The 16,122-nt window shown below is 38.9% G+C and overlaps 1 protein-coding gene across 9 annotated transcripts in view; it reads right to left on the bottom strand.

The window, feature by feature from the left end:
• Positions 1–16,122, bottom strand: part of NSD2 (nuclear receptor binding SET domain protein 2) — a 103,556-nt gene that overhangs the window by 4,143 nt on the left and 83,291 nt on the right. For all 9 annotated transcript variants that reach the window (XM_080410291.1, XM_080410292.1, XM_080410293.1 and 6 more), the window contains 12 exons: positions 11,513–11,644; positions 10,335–10,458; positions 9,128–9,328; positions 8,269–8,448; positions 7,081–7,237; positions 6,142–6,347; positions 5,600–5,703; positions 5,076–5,345; positions 4,864–4,980; positions 3,030–3,171; positions 2,177–2,283; positions 407–611 (listed from right to left, as the gene is read on the bottom strand). In XM_080410291.1, the coding sequence (XP_080266417.1) occupies positions 407–611; positions 2,177–2,283; positions 3,030–3,171; positions 4,864–4,980; positions 5,076–5,345; positions 5,600–5,703; positions 6,142–6,347; positions 7,081–7,237; positions 8,269–8,448; positions 9,128–9,328; positions 10,335–10,458; positions 11,513–11,644 (1,945 nt within the window). The remainder of the gene's footprint in view (positions 1–406; positions 612–2,176; positions 2,284–3,029; positions 3,172–4,863; positions 4,981–5,075; positions 5,346–5,599; positions 5,704–6,141; positions 6,348–7,080; positions 7,238–8,268; positions 8,449–9,127; positions 9,329–10,334; positions 10,459–11,512; positions 11,645–16,122) is intronic.

Raw genomic sequence — 16,122 nt, 5'->3', positions numbered from 1 at the left:
GCTCCTGTGGTTGGTGGGACTGCAGCCTCATGTCTGCTGCCCTTAACATTTTCCTACTCGCCTTGTTCCAGATGCTGCTGCTATTTTTTTGGCTTGAACCAAAGTGGCTTCATGCGTTTCTTAGATATAATCAACTTTGCTGTGACAGGGCCACAGTGCTCCTACCAAGTGATGTACTCAGTCACCTACACTTGTAAAACAAAAGCTCATTTTGCCAGAGAGGCAGGAGAAAGGCTGTCATCTTGTCTCCATACTCAAGATGAGCTCCCACATGATGCATGAACAAAGTTCTCACCATACGAGAACAATGTTTTCAAGATGACACCCTTGACAAGGTTTCAGTGCAATAAATGAGGCACCTGCACAAGTTTTTATTTACAGAATTTTAAGAGGCAAGCTGACTCACCAAAAGGACGTTTCACCAAACCAAGACAGGAGAGATGATAAGCTTTAGTACAAGATTTCCTGTCACACAATACCAGCTGGCCTCCATCACCACAACGGAAACAATCATCTTCAGATTGTTTCTTCCCTTCATTTTTCGTTCTGCGTCTCCGTGTTCTCTTTTTGGTCTTTTTGCCTTTTTCTTCTGAGGCATTAGTGGAAGAATTCTAAAAGAGTAAGATCCAAATCTGTAAATGCCTGTTTTGCACAGGAAAACCACCACACAGCCTAGCAAAACTGTTGGCATGCCTGGCAGGCCTGTGCATGCAGGGAAAAATTTGCCTTGGCGCAGACTTATCCAGTGCCTCACCATGCCTCTGTGTTGACAAAAAAACTCCACACTGACCCTTGTGAAAAGCTACTCCGAAACCAGATCTTGTCCCTACAATTCCTTCTTACTGGGAAGCTCTTCCACTTTCTTATCAATGGGAAAAGGTCTTCCAATTTCCAGCCTAATCTACTTGCGGCTAATGTACCCCCATCTTGTTCTTGCAGCACCAATCACTTCAATATCCATTTTTCTCTTCCACTTGTGTACTCACGCTCGAATTACTAAAACGAGTGTTCTCTTCTCTTTGAAGAACAGACAGCAGAATTTCAGGAACTGCAGCTGTGCCCCTAATGCTAGAAAGAATATACCAAACCTCACCCGTATTTCAATCTGACATTCTGCTGCTTGCATTTCAACTCTCCTTCACGAAATCATAGAAAAAAACATTCTGGATGTTTTTTCAACATTCCTACCATCATTCCTTCCAACCTCACCCCAGTAATCATTACCTACTTTCTTTAAAATTAGCCCATTCTATCTACCAGTGCAGACATCCCTGCAAAACTGAACTGTATCTTTTCATTTCTTTATGGCTGTCTGTGTAAATTGACCACAAGCTTAAGTGAAACCTCACTTTAGCCTAACCCTTAACAAAAACCAGCTGGGTGAATTCTGGAGATTTTAAGTCTCCCCTCTGAAGTACCTGACACTGAGCAGTATGTAGGAGCACAATAAAGTGCTGCCTTTCTATATCCACAGGTGAGATTTTCCCTCGCACTCCTATGCCAGCCCTTCAGGAAGCCCCATCAACTGCTGGATTACAGGTTTTAAATTAACTTTGTATGACACAAATCATACAGGTCATTTCTTGACGTGATTTGGTATCATTCAAGACTTACATTTCAATTTAATGTTTTTTAACAAATCTTAACAAAATAATCATATTTTAAGGTTTAGATGGCAGAAATATAAACCCCAGTATCCAAATAATCTCGCTGACTGTAGTTAGGCTTGTTCTTAGTCAGTTTCTACCTCCTACAATCCTTCCCGTCCCCACACTTCAAATGGGACTGGGAAGATTACTCCTCCTGTAACCCCTTTTTTAATATGCTTTTGATTCCAGAAGCTAGCACCAGCAGCTAGCAATATTTCTTATTCAGGACCCAAAGTAATAAATTTCTCATAGGAGAAACTGGAGAAAATGTTTTAGGGTGCTCGCAAAACCTTGATCGCCTGCTGTACTATTACAGCATAAAAACGTATTCTTCAGCACCAAAGTTATGTTTGGCAAAAGGGTGCCTCCATCTTCCCAAGAAAGGGAAACCATAAGCTTCTTCCTCAGAGGACAGGTAGCCTGTGTTCAAGCAGCATTGACCCTTATAACAACACAAAACTGGTCCACCAAAAAAAATAACAAGGCTAGCAGGCGAGATACTGTTAAAATCTCAATGCATTACTTGCCTTTGGTCTGTCCCCAAGAAATCCACTGCAGTTTGGGGCACCACATTTGCAGACTGTTTTTTCATTGCCCAGACAGTCAAGGTTGTAATTAAAAGTCAACTCTGTACCTGAGTGAGATAAGACATACCCTTTCATTATGAAGGACAAGGTAACAAAGCCTATCAAAATTATTACAAACAGATACAGGTTTCATTATCTGTTGCCTGGTTTTCAGACTATCTGTCTGCTGATCTTTTAGCATAAGATTTTCCCCCTCTTTACTGCTCATAAGCATTGACAATGATTAACTAGACGCCAGTACAGCATGACATCTTATGCAATTACATTTAAAAATAAATTGGTCTGACCTCACAACACTGTGCATGTGTTGTGTCTGGTCTACACACACACACATTATATATCTCTATATCTCTATATACAGAGCTAGACATACCTATAGATAGACAGATATATGTGTACGCGTGCATGCGTGTACACAAACCAGAATACAAATACTTTCAAACAGCCACCTACATCCACTCCTTAAGCTTATTATCTTCACTTGAAAAGATGCAGAAGTACTGTTTGAGATAACTAAAACAAAAACTGTGCTCTACAATGTGAAACGAATGCAAAGATACTAACTAGGGGCTCTTTGGTGTTCCCTTAGAAGCAAGGAACAAAAAGCAGCCACGGGACTCTCTATTAAGAAACATTAAAGTAAAAGGCAGATCACAAAGCATCTCTTCCGTGTGCCGAGTTCTCTACAAAGACATTTGCACTGAATCAGTTAAACCATGACCGTCCCACCCATAAGCGTGCAAAAGTCTTAATTCTGGGAATATTAAAGCAAACCCAACATAAGCTGATATACCTGCAGGAATGTCGCACACAGCAAACAGGCCGACACGGGTGTCTCCATTTACTGTCCATTTTAGGGTTTCACAATTTGGTTGGCAGCTGTGATTCATAAACCGAGAATAATTTCCTTTGGGGCCAGCATCAATAATACGGTCCTGGAGATCAAACCAGCAACAGAATGAATGTTTTTCTCCCCCCTCCCTTGCAAAAAATTAAATATCCATAAATTATTTCAGTAGTTGCATTCAAAGCAGACATGGTGTTGCTATCCAGAAGCACACAAGCAAACTGATGGTACATGTTGTATTGAAAACTGTAGTGTCTCATGTGGCCTGGAACGTGACACTCCCAAAGCAATACTCATGCTCTAGCTCACATTTTCCCAGAACCCATCGCAGCCACACACGGCAGGATAAGCATTCTTGTGAGCACTGTGGTGGTCATGTCAAAGAACCCCCTCCCTCCCTCCAGAAAGCCTCAAAACTCGAACTCAGTCCATTTACCTTTTACTTTGCATTCACAAAGCTGTGACACATTTACAAATACTGTGCTTTATGGTATTTACCAAGTCACTGCATGATTACTTGCAGAGATTACCAGTTTCTCACCAGCTTTCTTTCCCCAAATCAGCCTAGTTTAAACAAAAACAAGCTCTTGGTAACGTAAAAAAATCCCATCCCTACACACAATTGCCTTTTAATTTTTATCTTCACCAAACATATCAGACTAACAAAATAAAATAGGTCTTGAAACAGCCAGAACTGTGTTTCTTTGCAGAGCTGCTTAAGAAAACCTTGCTTATTTATGAAATAATATTATAGTTTCCTTCTAACTCATTTTTATAATGCACATATATGATTGTCATGACTACGCGCACATACGTTCAGGCACTCTAACTGCATGGCCAGCTCAGCCTCACAATAACAGGCATTTTTGCAAGATAAAACCAATCAGCATTTGTTAACTATGGCAAGAGTCAAATACATATTTGGTCCAGATATCTAAACGCACTGATGTTGTATGTCAGCTTAGTAGCGGGGTGAGAAACTCAAGTGTTCAGAGAATTCTGGTTTCACCATTCCTGGGTGATAACCCCTGTGCAGGAACTCCTCAGTTACAGGACTAATGAAAACAGTAGCTGTGGAAATAGAGAGCAGGACAGTCTTGAGCAAAATAAAGGTGATTACGACTGAAAAAATGTACAGGACTGACAGCCAATTCTTTGTTTTTCTCCTAAGTAGCTGTTTGGGGACTGAAGCTAATATAATATATAGCTGGCTGGCTACAAAATGCAGTTAGTGCTTTCAGAAAAGTTTCTACAAAAGCACAAGTCTAGTTTTGCTATAAACAAAGAAAACTATGCATAGCAGCAAAAAAGAATAAATGCCCAATATAGGACACAGCCTCACAACTATATTCCATGCCATTCTCATGTGAGATTTTTTTGTGGTTAAAATTTCAGTAAAAGGATTGCTAACAGTAATCCTTTCAACTGTATCATTACTATTTCCCGAAACTTCATACTTCCTTTTAAGACTAGGTAAATAAATACGGTTGCTGTAATTGATTTCGAGCAACAAAGCACAATTTATAGACCTTAATATATTATAGACTTTATTACATTATATAATAATTATAGACTTTATTACATTACACACTTAGAACTAATGAGATGCACTATATATATATAGAATGGAGCAAGCAGGCACAGAAAATACAACATTGTGAATACATGGAACTGCAGAACATCAAAGGTAGCAGAGTGCCCTACCAAGGTAATCAACAGAAGGAAAAAAGATCAAAATAATGTTATAATTAAACAAGGGAAAAAATATACAATACTATACCTTATCAATAGTAAGCATATAGAAGTGGGTGATGTCATTTTCATGTGCATATTTGATTCTTGCCATACATTCCTCTTCATCAATGAGTTCACCAACATACTCATTCACAAACTCTCCCTGAAAGATACCAAGTATCACTAGTAAAGTATATACCAAACCCACAAACAACATCACAAGTCACCGATTCTTTGCCAGGCAAGAATGATTCATACCTTTTTGATGTCCCTCTTAGCAACCAGACCCCACCCTTTGCCGTCAGTTTTGATGATCTTTGTCTCAGGGTACTGACGTTTTGTAAAGCACTGGTTTTGGCACCGTTCTCCAGCTGGACAAACTTGTGGATGGCATTCGTACATCAGCATCCGATTTAGGCACTCAGAGTCAAAGCCACAAGGGTTTTCATCTGTGGGTTTGCAGTTGCACTTGGGAATCTCAGAAATGTCAGCAGTATATATCTGCACTTTACCACAAGGTTTATTGACCTGAATAATACACCAAAATAGTTCAAAGATCACTATAAAACATTTGAATTTATTTTAAGTTATTGCAGTGGTTACTGATTTGGTTTTGCAATACTAGATGTTCCAATGGAAGCAAAATTTCATCATATCATGACTATAAAAGCATGATTACCAGCACATCATTGTACCCTCTCCTCCCCATCTCACCACTCAGCTCTTCCACTCCACCGCTGGCTTAGACCTTTGAGTATCCAGTGAATTTTCTCAAACTTTACCTTAATATGCTTGTATGGTGGAGGTTTACGTTCACTTTCTTGGGTTTCTTTGGCTTCTCGCTGTAGCTTTATTTCTCGAAATCGAGCTTCAGCTTCTTGCAAAGCTAAAAAAGATTGTTGTATTAACAGAAAGGCTAGAAAGAGGATTCCTTCCCCCAAGCTGACTTCCCATGTGTGTTAAAGAATCATCTTCTACTTCCTAGTCCCATCAATCAATTTTCTTGCAAACAATGTTTCTGGAGCGTTAATGCTCTTACCGTATATGTATCAATTCTACTCTTTTTGTCTCCCAGTTAGACTCACCATTTCCTTTCCAGAAAGTAAAAACCATGAGAAATCACTCCCATTAGATGCTAGGCTTTTACAAGCCATGAAAATAATGCTTTCACTCACAGCAATAGTGACTACTGCCCAGGACACCAAAACATTTTTTTAATTCAATATCGTAAAACAAATGTACAAATCCAGACCCAAGGCTATGTGTGAAGAAAGTAAAGCATGCATACCACAAGATTAATTTTTGTTTACTTTTAGCTACGTACCATTTTTGAAGACTTTTCCAATTCCTTTGATCCCGTGGTATCTACTCCCTCTGTCTCCCTCCATGTAAGGGAACACCCGTGCTTGGTGCGTCCAATAGTAATCCTTAGAACCAAAGAAAAACACAGGAAATTCTCCGATTTCATGCTTCATTTTCTGGATATTTGGGGGAACGTTTTTCGGATGGCAAACTTCTGCAGGCCACCATCTAGCACAGACGTAGAAATAAAAAAAATACAGCATTTTAGTCAAGCTCTTTCTGCAACAGTTTAACAAAATCACCCTAAACAGCAGTAACTGATTATTACTTCTAAGATCCAAGTGGATTTAAAATCTTTTCCTCCCCCCACTCACTAGGCAAAGAGAGAAGACAGGACTAGAGAAGGAAAGCCCAACGCTCAAATCTGTGAGGCGCTTTTGCAGCCTGCAAGATAAACATACACATGAAGCGCCTTGCATCTGGTTAGCAATAACATCATCTTTAACAAGACCTGCAATCACTGTAACTGTCAAAGATCAAGAGACAGCTGATAATAGCTATTAATGCTTTCTGGGATAAACCCCACCCACCTCTGTCTCACTCAAATCTCAATGAAGTGTAAAACACTGACAACCTGAGTGACTTCTCTCCCAGCCTGCAAGGCAGTAATTTAGCCCATTACAAGTTATACCAGCTTAATTATTTCAAGAGATCTCTGAAACAAAAAGGGTTGAAGACTCATGCACTGGAAACAGATGTCAGAAGACCACAAGGAGTCCTGTATGGGTAATGCCTTGGCCCAGAGCAGCAGTGAAGCTACAAGTCTATGAACTTGAACCTTGCAAGAAGATGGGGTCCCTAGTTCACAGAGGAATGGGAAATCTATGTGCAGCAAGGCTGGCCTACAGAAGCAACCAACTGTATGATCCCGTACTGTAAAAAATAAAACTATTAATCAGACCTGTAATTTCCCAGTTTAACCCAAATAACATCCTGGAAATGGAGCTTCTTCCCTGCCCTGCAGTCATTGCAGTACCAGCTCCCATCTGGCATTTCAATGTTTAAACAGTCTGGGTGAAACGCTGCAGGACATGACTCGCAGCACAACAAGCTTCCTCCTTCAGAGAGAGAGAGTGAAAAAAAAAAAAGGTTGGAAACGTCAAGACAAAAATAACAGTTTTGCATCCCAACCAGGTTCGAAGTAGTGCAATACACATGTGGTAGGCTCAGTTAGAAAATAAATGGTTAAAACATGCTGGCCTGCAACAAATATGTATCGTTTAGTTGTGTACAAAACCCAAAAGGTCCTTACTAATTTGAATGCTTAACAGACTAGGATTAGTAATATATACAAAATAACAAGCAAGCTAGTGATAAAAAAGCCAGAATAATGTACCACAATTATGATTACTTTGTTTTACTTTAATGACTACATTATAGTTAACATAGTTTACTATATATTAATATTTCACTGTCTGCAAAATTTTAACAGATTTCTCTTGTGGTTTTTTTCCTGGGGGGAGAGGGAATGAGGTTGGTAGTTCGCTCCATGAATTATCAAGTGGAAAGTTACCTACAGCTTAAAAGCTGCTATGCTGCACGTTAATTTGTTACCAAATCAGGTGAAAATTCACTGCTACAGTTTAATCAGCACTATGAATTTTGTGGTTCTCAATAAGAAAAACAATTATTGTACAACATAAAACAAAACACTGTTAATTAGTGGCTCTCCCAGCAACAACTAATACTGATTCAGTTTGCTGTCTGTGCTAAACTAAAAGCAACTCTTAAAATATTTACGTTTTAATGTTACATATTAGCAATAAAGAAAAAGCTTCAGCACACTGAACACAGGGGAAAGCACAGAGATACTTCTCATGACGTGTCTCTGGTAAAGAATTAAATCAAATTTCTGGTTGCTGGACAACGTCCAAGAAAAATTCTTTAACAAATGGTATCTGCAAAAAAAGGATACTCAAAAACCTGAAGCAGCACAAGCCAACCTGAAGTTATTTCAATACCTAACAGAGCCTAACTTAATATGCCACATTTCTAATGATTTTCTATAAATATATTAGTAATATAAAATTTAAATTAAAGATTAAAATGCTCTGATGCTGCATTTATGAAGAGTTTTGCATCGGTTTACCTTTTGAACACACAAAGCACCAGCTCACATTGACATGCGCATGATGACTTTTTCCTTTCATGGCAGTGAAATGATTCGTACAAACAATGCTGTTGGAAGCGATGACTGCACATCCCGCAGCAATGCAAACGTCTCCAGCATGGTATGCAACAGGACAGCGAACGCAACGCATCATCTTTCCTAGCAAAGCAGAATACTGCCACATTATTTTTGAACAAAACCGATTCATTATTTGAGCTAAAAAACGGTAGTACTGCCTGAGGGAGCCTACATACACAAAAAAAATGTATCAATTATGTTTTCAAAGCCTGCATATTTGCATTTAGCAACAATACTGAATTAACAAAGGTTTTTTTAAAAAACCTTACACTGAGTTTAAAGCACGATAATATTTAAACATGAAGGCTTTAATTATGCATACCAGGGTAGACAAGCTTTCCTCAGTCACGCAATTTTGTCTACAGATGTTGCCCAAAGCTAAAAATATGCACAGAATCAAATGTCTCCCCATTCCGCGAGCCCTGCCGCAGTATTTGTACATTCACAGGTCTTGCCCTCGCTCTGCTCAGCCTGTCTCTCCTCATCATATATGCATTCTAGATCTCATTCTCTCTTGAGAAGAAAACATGGTTAGCTATAGATAACTGAAAGCCAGTTAAAGAAAGAACACAACCAAGGTAAATACTCAAGTTGGCTAAAAATGGTTCAATTATTGTTTTTAAAAGAATTCTGAATCGATCAATAGTGTATGCGTGCCTGAAAAATTGCAGCTAGCAGCTATTAAATGGGCAAATTCCTTACCTTAACATACCATAAAAAGACTTAATTCATCAGTCATAAAAACGTAAAATGAAACTACCTTTTGAAATTCGTGGATGTAAGGGGTTACTAACATGACAACTCAGGCAGCTGTGGAGAGGACATCGAAACCCCCTGTTCTCAAACACAGTAAGATGAAATTTTTTCACACAAGCTTCATGGTAGAATTTTCCACAATGGGATACGACGCAGCGTTTCACATCTGCCTTTCTCTCCTTACACACAAAACAGGTATGCACACCTAATGGCAAAAGTAATACAAATAATGTAACTAATTTTTCACCTAAACACGTGAATTTAAAATGCTTCTGCTGTGAGTTTTTGTTATGCATGAGGAAGTTGCTTTTGTTGTGGATTTTTCTTTTAACAAACTCAGATCAAATCCTCTTATTTGATGCAAGTCTATTTACTTTAACTCTTCAGTAGATACTAATCTGCTCAGATACATATAAAAATGAAGTTACAATGCAAACCCATTGCAGTTAAAATTGTACACAACACCCAAAGCTCACCGATCTGCTTTTACATTCTTATTTATAAGCCTCAGTACACCGGGATGACTGTGAATTTAATTTTTTTTTTTTAAAGCAGTGAACTAGGATAATGAGTTGTCTGTGATCCTGTGAAATTTGAAGCAGGTCCACAAACCAAAGACAAGCATCCTCTAATTTTATCTCTGGACCGCTTGGAACACCTTTATTTTGAAGCAGCCTTGTCCCAACAAGGTTTACTGTGTGTACTGAAATAAGCTTATGAGCAAGAATGCAAATCTTTTATGTAAAGTTTTGAGATTCAGAACTTCCAAGCAGTTATTATAGGATTAAAAGCAAATTAAATTAATAGCAGTAAGGTAGTCTTTTAATAGGAAGAGCGGAAGATTGATATAGACAGACTGAAAAAGGACTTAAAATGTTTCACTTGCTGCTTTTTTCTAGGATTTCTTAACTCTTTGTGGCAGACTCAATCGAATCTGTAATTGTACTCAGAGAGCAAATATTGTGCAGTTAAGGTGGCAATGGAATTCAGACTAAATCAGCCAAGTTACAAGACAGTTCTCACTGAAAACAGAGTGAGCTTTCTAAAACATGGCACACTTAATGGTACTATATGAATTCCCACCCTGTCAGGCACCAAAGGATAAATATGGTTTCTCCAAAGATACATACTCTGTCCAGGAGGATTTCCTAGAACAACTTATGGGAAAACTACAACTTTTTTTTTTAATTAATAGAAAGGGACAAACTTGCCTGATGTACATTCACTACAAATGAATTTTCCTGCTGGTCTTCCAGAGAGGCCAAGGCAGCTTACATGAAAAGCTCGATAGCAAAGTCCTTCACACAGTAGGAGATCACCTGTTTTTTCACACAGCTTTTACAACACAAAGGCATTGAATGTTAAAGAGAAGTTCATATGTGGAAAAAACTGTTTTCTTTATTCCTTTTCATATATTGCTCCTGAAAATCTCTCTTCCCGTTGTGGAAACCAAATTTAACAAGTGAAAGATAATTTTACAAGCATCATCACATGCCCTGGCTTCCAGTAGAAACAGGTAAGAGTCATTAAACCGCTAGAAATACCACTCATAGAACCACGGTTCATGAGTAAATATAATCTGACAGAAAAAAGGAAAAGAAAAAAAAGCTTTAAGAAATTTTCCCTGAGCACACTGATGCATCTGAGTAGGGTTAAAAAGCATCCTTATTTTCCTCCTCCTTGGCAAGAGGAGATTAATCTAGGTGGCATAATGATACTTGTATGTCTGAGTGGTTAGCAATGACACATGCATAACTAAAAAAGAACCGAACAATAATGCTGGCAGGATTTAAGGGATTAGCCAACATTTACAGACGGCTATAACCTCATCATGACTATGTACAAGAAATGGAAATATAACTGCTTGCCCAGTCTCGTGAAAACAAATTCCATCTGTTCATTTGTATTGTGCAGTCATTTCATAATCTAAGCACTCTCTAGAACAGTTTGAGAAAGCTTTTTGCTTTCAATTAGCTTGCCACACACACGCGGCTACCAATGCATCACTGCAATCTCTGCTGCAGTAGCACAAAACCCACTGGGTTTTATTTCCCCCTCTTTATTAACAGATAAGCGAGCAGCTCTTCTCAATCATTTAACTAGTTACCTGGCAACACTCATGCACTTACTCTGAGGTACAAATTACGCTTATCATAGAGATCTGGAAACTCAAGCAGAAAGGCTAAGTCACTTACTGGAGGTCAAGAAAAAATAGTAACTAGGAATTAAGAACGCCATTTACTGCCATGGCACCCTCACCGCTAACAGACATCTCAGACACACATGATAAGCCTGTTTCTGGCCTATTACTGTCATTTTCATATTTAAAAAGACCTTTTCTAGGAAACCTCAGAAAACATGGCTCACTGCCCCAGCTAACATCTCTCACCTGACACACATATTCTTTTTTTGTTCCTGCTCCTCGCTCAGATTTTTTGGATGATATAGACACTTCAGTCTGAGTTTCATCAGCACTTTCATAGGGAGACTCTGACCGCTCATCTCCTTGGCCATCGGAGATCTGAAGATTAAACATACGTGTTAGAGAAAGCAGTCATGTGTGGTCAATTTTGTACAGAATATCATCTGAAGGAAGCAAACAGGCTGCAGTTCAAACTAGCAGATTTAGGCACACTCCTTCAGTTTGGTTTCCCCCACCTTTAAAAAACAAGCTCAATTAATACCAGAGTATACATTTGTGGAAGTCTCATCAAAAGGACTATAAAACAATCATCCCCAGCCAAAAGCAGCCAAAACAAAACACCAAAACTTCGTAATACAGCTTTTTATTTACACTCAGTTCTGTAATACAGTTAGCTAGAAATGCCTAGCCAGTAATACAGGGATACCTTCAAATCCTTTGATTAAAGTTTGAATATGTATTTTATGAGAGAGTAACAGTTAATTTTTAGAAAGAAACTCAGTAAACTTCAAGCTGCGTATGAAAGCCTCCGACCCAAATACTCTCCAAGAAAGTGGGAACAGTATATAGAAGAGAGGCAGAAAGAAAAAAAGTGGCTCCCTGGATATGTTTAATGAACATTATAGGCAATAATTAATTCAAAATACTACAACAGATAGAGCTGTTAGGGAGAAATCTTATATAACAGATCTAGATATATTAAAGATGGAGGATATTTAAAAATATTCACAATGTACCTAAAAAACACCCCAACCTAAGTAACATACTTAAAACAAAATATTGGGCAGTTTTCAGTTCAATAGAATTCAGGGAGGAATGGACAACAGAGTCATTTGTATCTCATGTTACACCAGAAAATGCAGAATTTCACACTGTTGCCCCCGGAGGGTACTCGGTGAGTTGTGTTTCACTATGTACATTCTCCAGGAGAGCACCAATTGGATGCTCTCCATCAATCTGGAATTACAAGAGAAACCCGTCACTTCTCAAGCTTGTTCTAATGGTTATCACACATACCATCAAAAATACTGCCTCATGTCCCTTTCGAGTTGTCTAAGCGCAACTCACAGTTGATGATGATTTCTCCAGGTATATCAGCTATATTAAAAGCCTTTGGAAGCAGACATTTTCCTCTTGTGGAAGCATGCTGCAACTAAGCCCGTTTCAATCCTTTTTGGTAAGCCAGAATGCCCTCGTATTTTCTGCCTAAGGAACTTTTTCCAGCATCAAGGGAATTTTGGTGGGTTTTCTCTAAAACTTATCTGTACTTTAAAAAGGCTGTTGAAAATTCAGGCATGAAAGCTGGAAGCAATAGCCCATTAGGTCTCGTAAGTACAATACCCAAATCAAACCAACATGCTACTCTTCTTCACCGCTTCTGTTCCACTGTGTAAGGATTTCCCTAAGTCTTTTCAATACAGCACTGAAAGTCACTGTAAATTGCCGTGGTACTCAAGAGATCATTTTGCCCATAGCTGTTTGCTAGGATACAGACACTCTGCTTCATATGAAGAATTTGCTTTCTGGTTTGAGACATACTATCTCTTATTTATCTACAGTAAAACACATTTTATTAAAAATGGTCCAGCTTACTAAGTAATGAGACAGCTACATGCAACCTCCCTATCAGCCAATCTTCATGTCATATGTGTAAATTTATTAGAACTGATTTATTTTGAAATCAGAGAAAAATGTAAAGCTGAACCAGGCCTAGCATTACTCTATGGAATCCCTTTAGGAACAGTGGTTTTGAGCAATTACTTCTCACTGTTGCTGCCAGCTAACTTGCATTCCTCCATTTAACATTTGCTTTCCTTGACCACGTCTAAAAATATTTTGCAAATTGGATCAGATTGGCAGTTGTTGGTTGGTTGCCTGTTTTTTTGCAGATTACTTGCAAGGGTGTAAATGCATTTCCTCTGTGCAAATTCATACTATCAAAGCGACTCGTACCTACGCTTCACCTATGAATATTCCTACAACTGGAGTAATTTGGAGATTCTGCCCGGCTGTTTTAGAAGCGGTTAAAAGAAACTGCATGTAAAATCGCTGCTTTGATCAGGCACCAGGAAGTCCCCTGGAAGGAGCTGTGAAATAGTAAACTGCAAATGCAACCTAAGTGCTCGGCCAGGAGCAGCCAGTCCTGGCTGGGAAAGGGCAGATACAGAAAGGTAGCGTGGTAGTTTGGCAAAAACACAGGAACAGTTTCCCTTACAATGTAAGTAAACTTACACACATGCTTATTTCTGTTTAAACTATTCCCACAGAAACATCAAGTATTATAAGCAGTGCACTGCTCTAACATTTTTAGTGCCTCATTATGCTCCTGTTTCAACTAGCCAGAATTAGTCATGTTTAGAAAAAAAAAAAGAAAAAATAAACTGGAAGGTCTTAAATCTGTATTTCTTTCCTACTTAAAAAAAAAAAAAAAAAAGTACTCTTCTATGTTGTAAACAAAACAAGCAGTCTTATTTTAACTTGACACTACGGTTGTCCTCCATCTCTTACCCACACCACAAAGTACACCTAAAGCCCTGAGAAAAACTGCTCATGCAGCACACCGTAAAAGTTAAGACAATCTTTTTTCCAGCAGCAAAAGCTATACAGTCTCACCCTTGAGGACGCACTCCTCTTCCCCCAGATCATTACTTTTGAAAGCAGAGCAGAGAAACAGAACATATTCATTGAGAAATCTACTCAGTCACAAGAGAATGAGGTTTGTTGCAAAGCAATGGTTTCCCAGATCTTCTTTGGTTTATATACTTATAAAACGTTCAAATGAAGAATACAGACTTATAAATGGAAAGATAACCCTACTGGCAGATGACAGTTTTTCAGAAACCCCCTAAATACAAGTCACAAAATCCCAGCCGCTTGTGAAACACAGGTAACAGCCATTTTCCTACAGAACTGAGATCTTACTGCCTCAACATCAATGCACCAGCCCTTCATTTAAACTAAACTGTTACTGAGCCAAAAAGGAGCAGTGCTGGCAAGAACAAAACTACATCACAAATGCAACCACAAAGCCCAAACCGTATCAGCCCATTCCACAGAACACTTGGCGATTTACACCCGCCTATAGATTAATGCCAGATTTCAAGCATGAATACCAACACACATAGCATGAACAAAATACTTCAGTTCATCAATTGTATAGTTACCAGACTGAGAGTATCTTTCAAGATCTCTCCTTTACAGCTGTCAGAAGCCTCACACACTTCGCAAATCAAATGCTCTATTAACCATCAGTTTTGCACTACAGACAAGCCTGGATACCTGCTTATGGCTGTTGCAATTCCTAAGAATCAATATGTTCCTAAGAAGCTCAGCAACACACTTCTGATGCAGGCTGCTGCTGCAGAACGCGTTTCTTGGTCCCTGCTATCATCACCAAAGGTTTAGTGATGATACAACTGATATTATGTGATATCCAACAGCCACGTCACGTGTAACTCATGCACAGCTCATACCCACTCCACAATCATCTGAGAGTTTTTGTATCCTCTAATTTTAGGGGGCTAATAAAGGGGGAGGCTAGCAGGTTCCCTGTTATAAGAGAGGGAAGCATTTCTTCAGGGTAATACGGAGTTTGACCCCAATTTCGTCTTCCTTCTATCCTGCAGAAGGCGCAAGACCCTGTACCAGCCATCTCTGTTTGCAAGTAACCCCTGGTCTATCTAACCACCTTTTGGGAAAGCTCCCTCTATGAAGAGAGCTGGAATTCAACACCTGAGCTCCTGAAGTTATTCCAGAATACCCGATGGAAATACCAGGGATGTAAAATGAGCATCTGTTCCTTCAGGCCTGTGTAGAAGAGGCTGAGACACCCCTCACCTAACACTTCTTAGAGAAGACTCACAACCTAAGTAGAGTTGTCACTCTACTAAGTTAAGTTGTCACTCTAAGACAAGTAGAGCATGAAATGTTTGGGAAAACTGTACGTGTACCCCAAGCAAGCTGCAGCGGCACTAACAGGTTCTGATTCACCAAGGGGACAGCAGAGTTGCACAATAAAAATACTTTTAGATTAAAACAGTCATTAACAAGATGATTTCTGGAAATCGGCTCATGCTGACATGAAACACAGCCATCTCTAAAATTAAACACAAGGCTTTTGTGGTTTTTTAGCACAACTTTCCATCGTGGAATGTTTAATAATAGTTCACATACAAGTGCCCAAATCGTGGCACGCAATAAAAATCAGCACAGGTTTTTGGGGGCTTTTTTCTTTAATTGTTGAGTTACAAATGTAAATCTTTCCCTTGTGATCATGTCAGCGCTTGTCTTGTCCTTACTTTTGTAATATAATCCCCTTAGCAAAGTAAATTGCATGTAATTAAGTCTTCTGATATTCAGGCCAAGGTTCAAAGTAATCAATGTTTAGATTAGTGGCAAAACCTGTTAATTAGGAATTTGTAGCAATTGCCGGTTTGCTCTTTTAATCTGTTTTACTGAGTAATTTCTTATTTCTCATAAAGACAAAATACTATCTTTAAGAGTGCAAATTTAGGGGGAAAAAGGTGAGGCTGTTCAGGCTCACAGCAAGTGACAAGCTTCTGCAATGAAATTGCACC

Source organism: Falco punctatus (genome assembly GCF_963210335.1).
Source record: "Falco punctatus genome assembly, chromosome: 1".
In the NCBI taxonomy this organism is placed as follows: domain Eukaryota; kingdom Metazoa; phylum Chordata; class Aves; order Falconiformes; family Falconidae; genus Falco; species Falco punctatus.
Note: the sequence above shows the minus strand (reverse complement) of the source record. Positions and strands in the feature narration are given on the sequence as shown.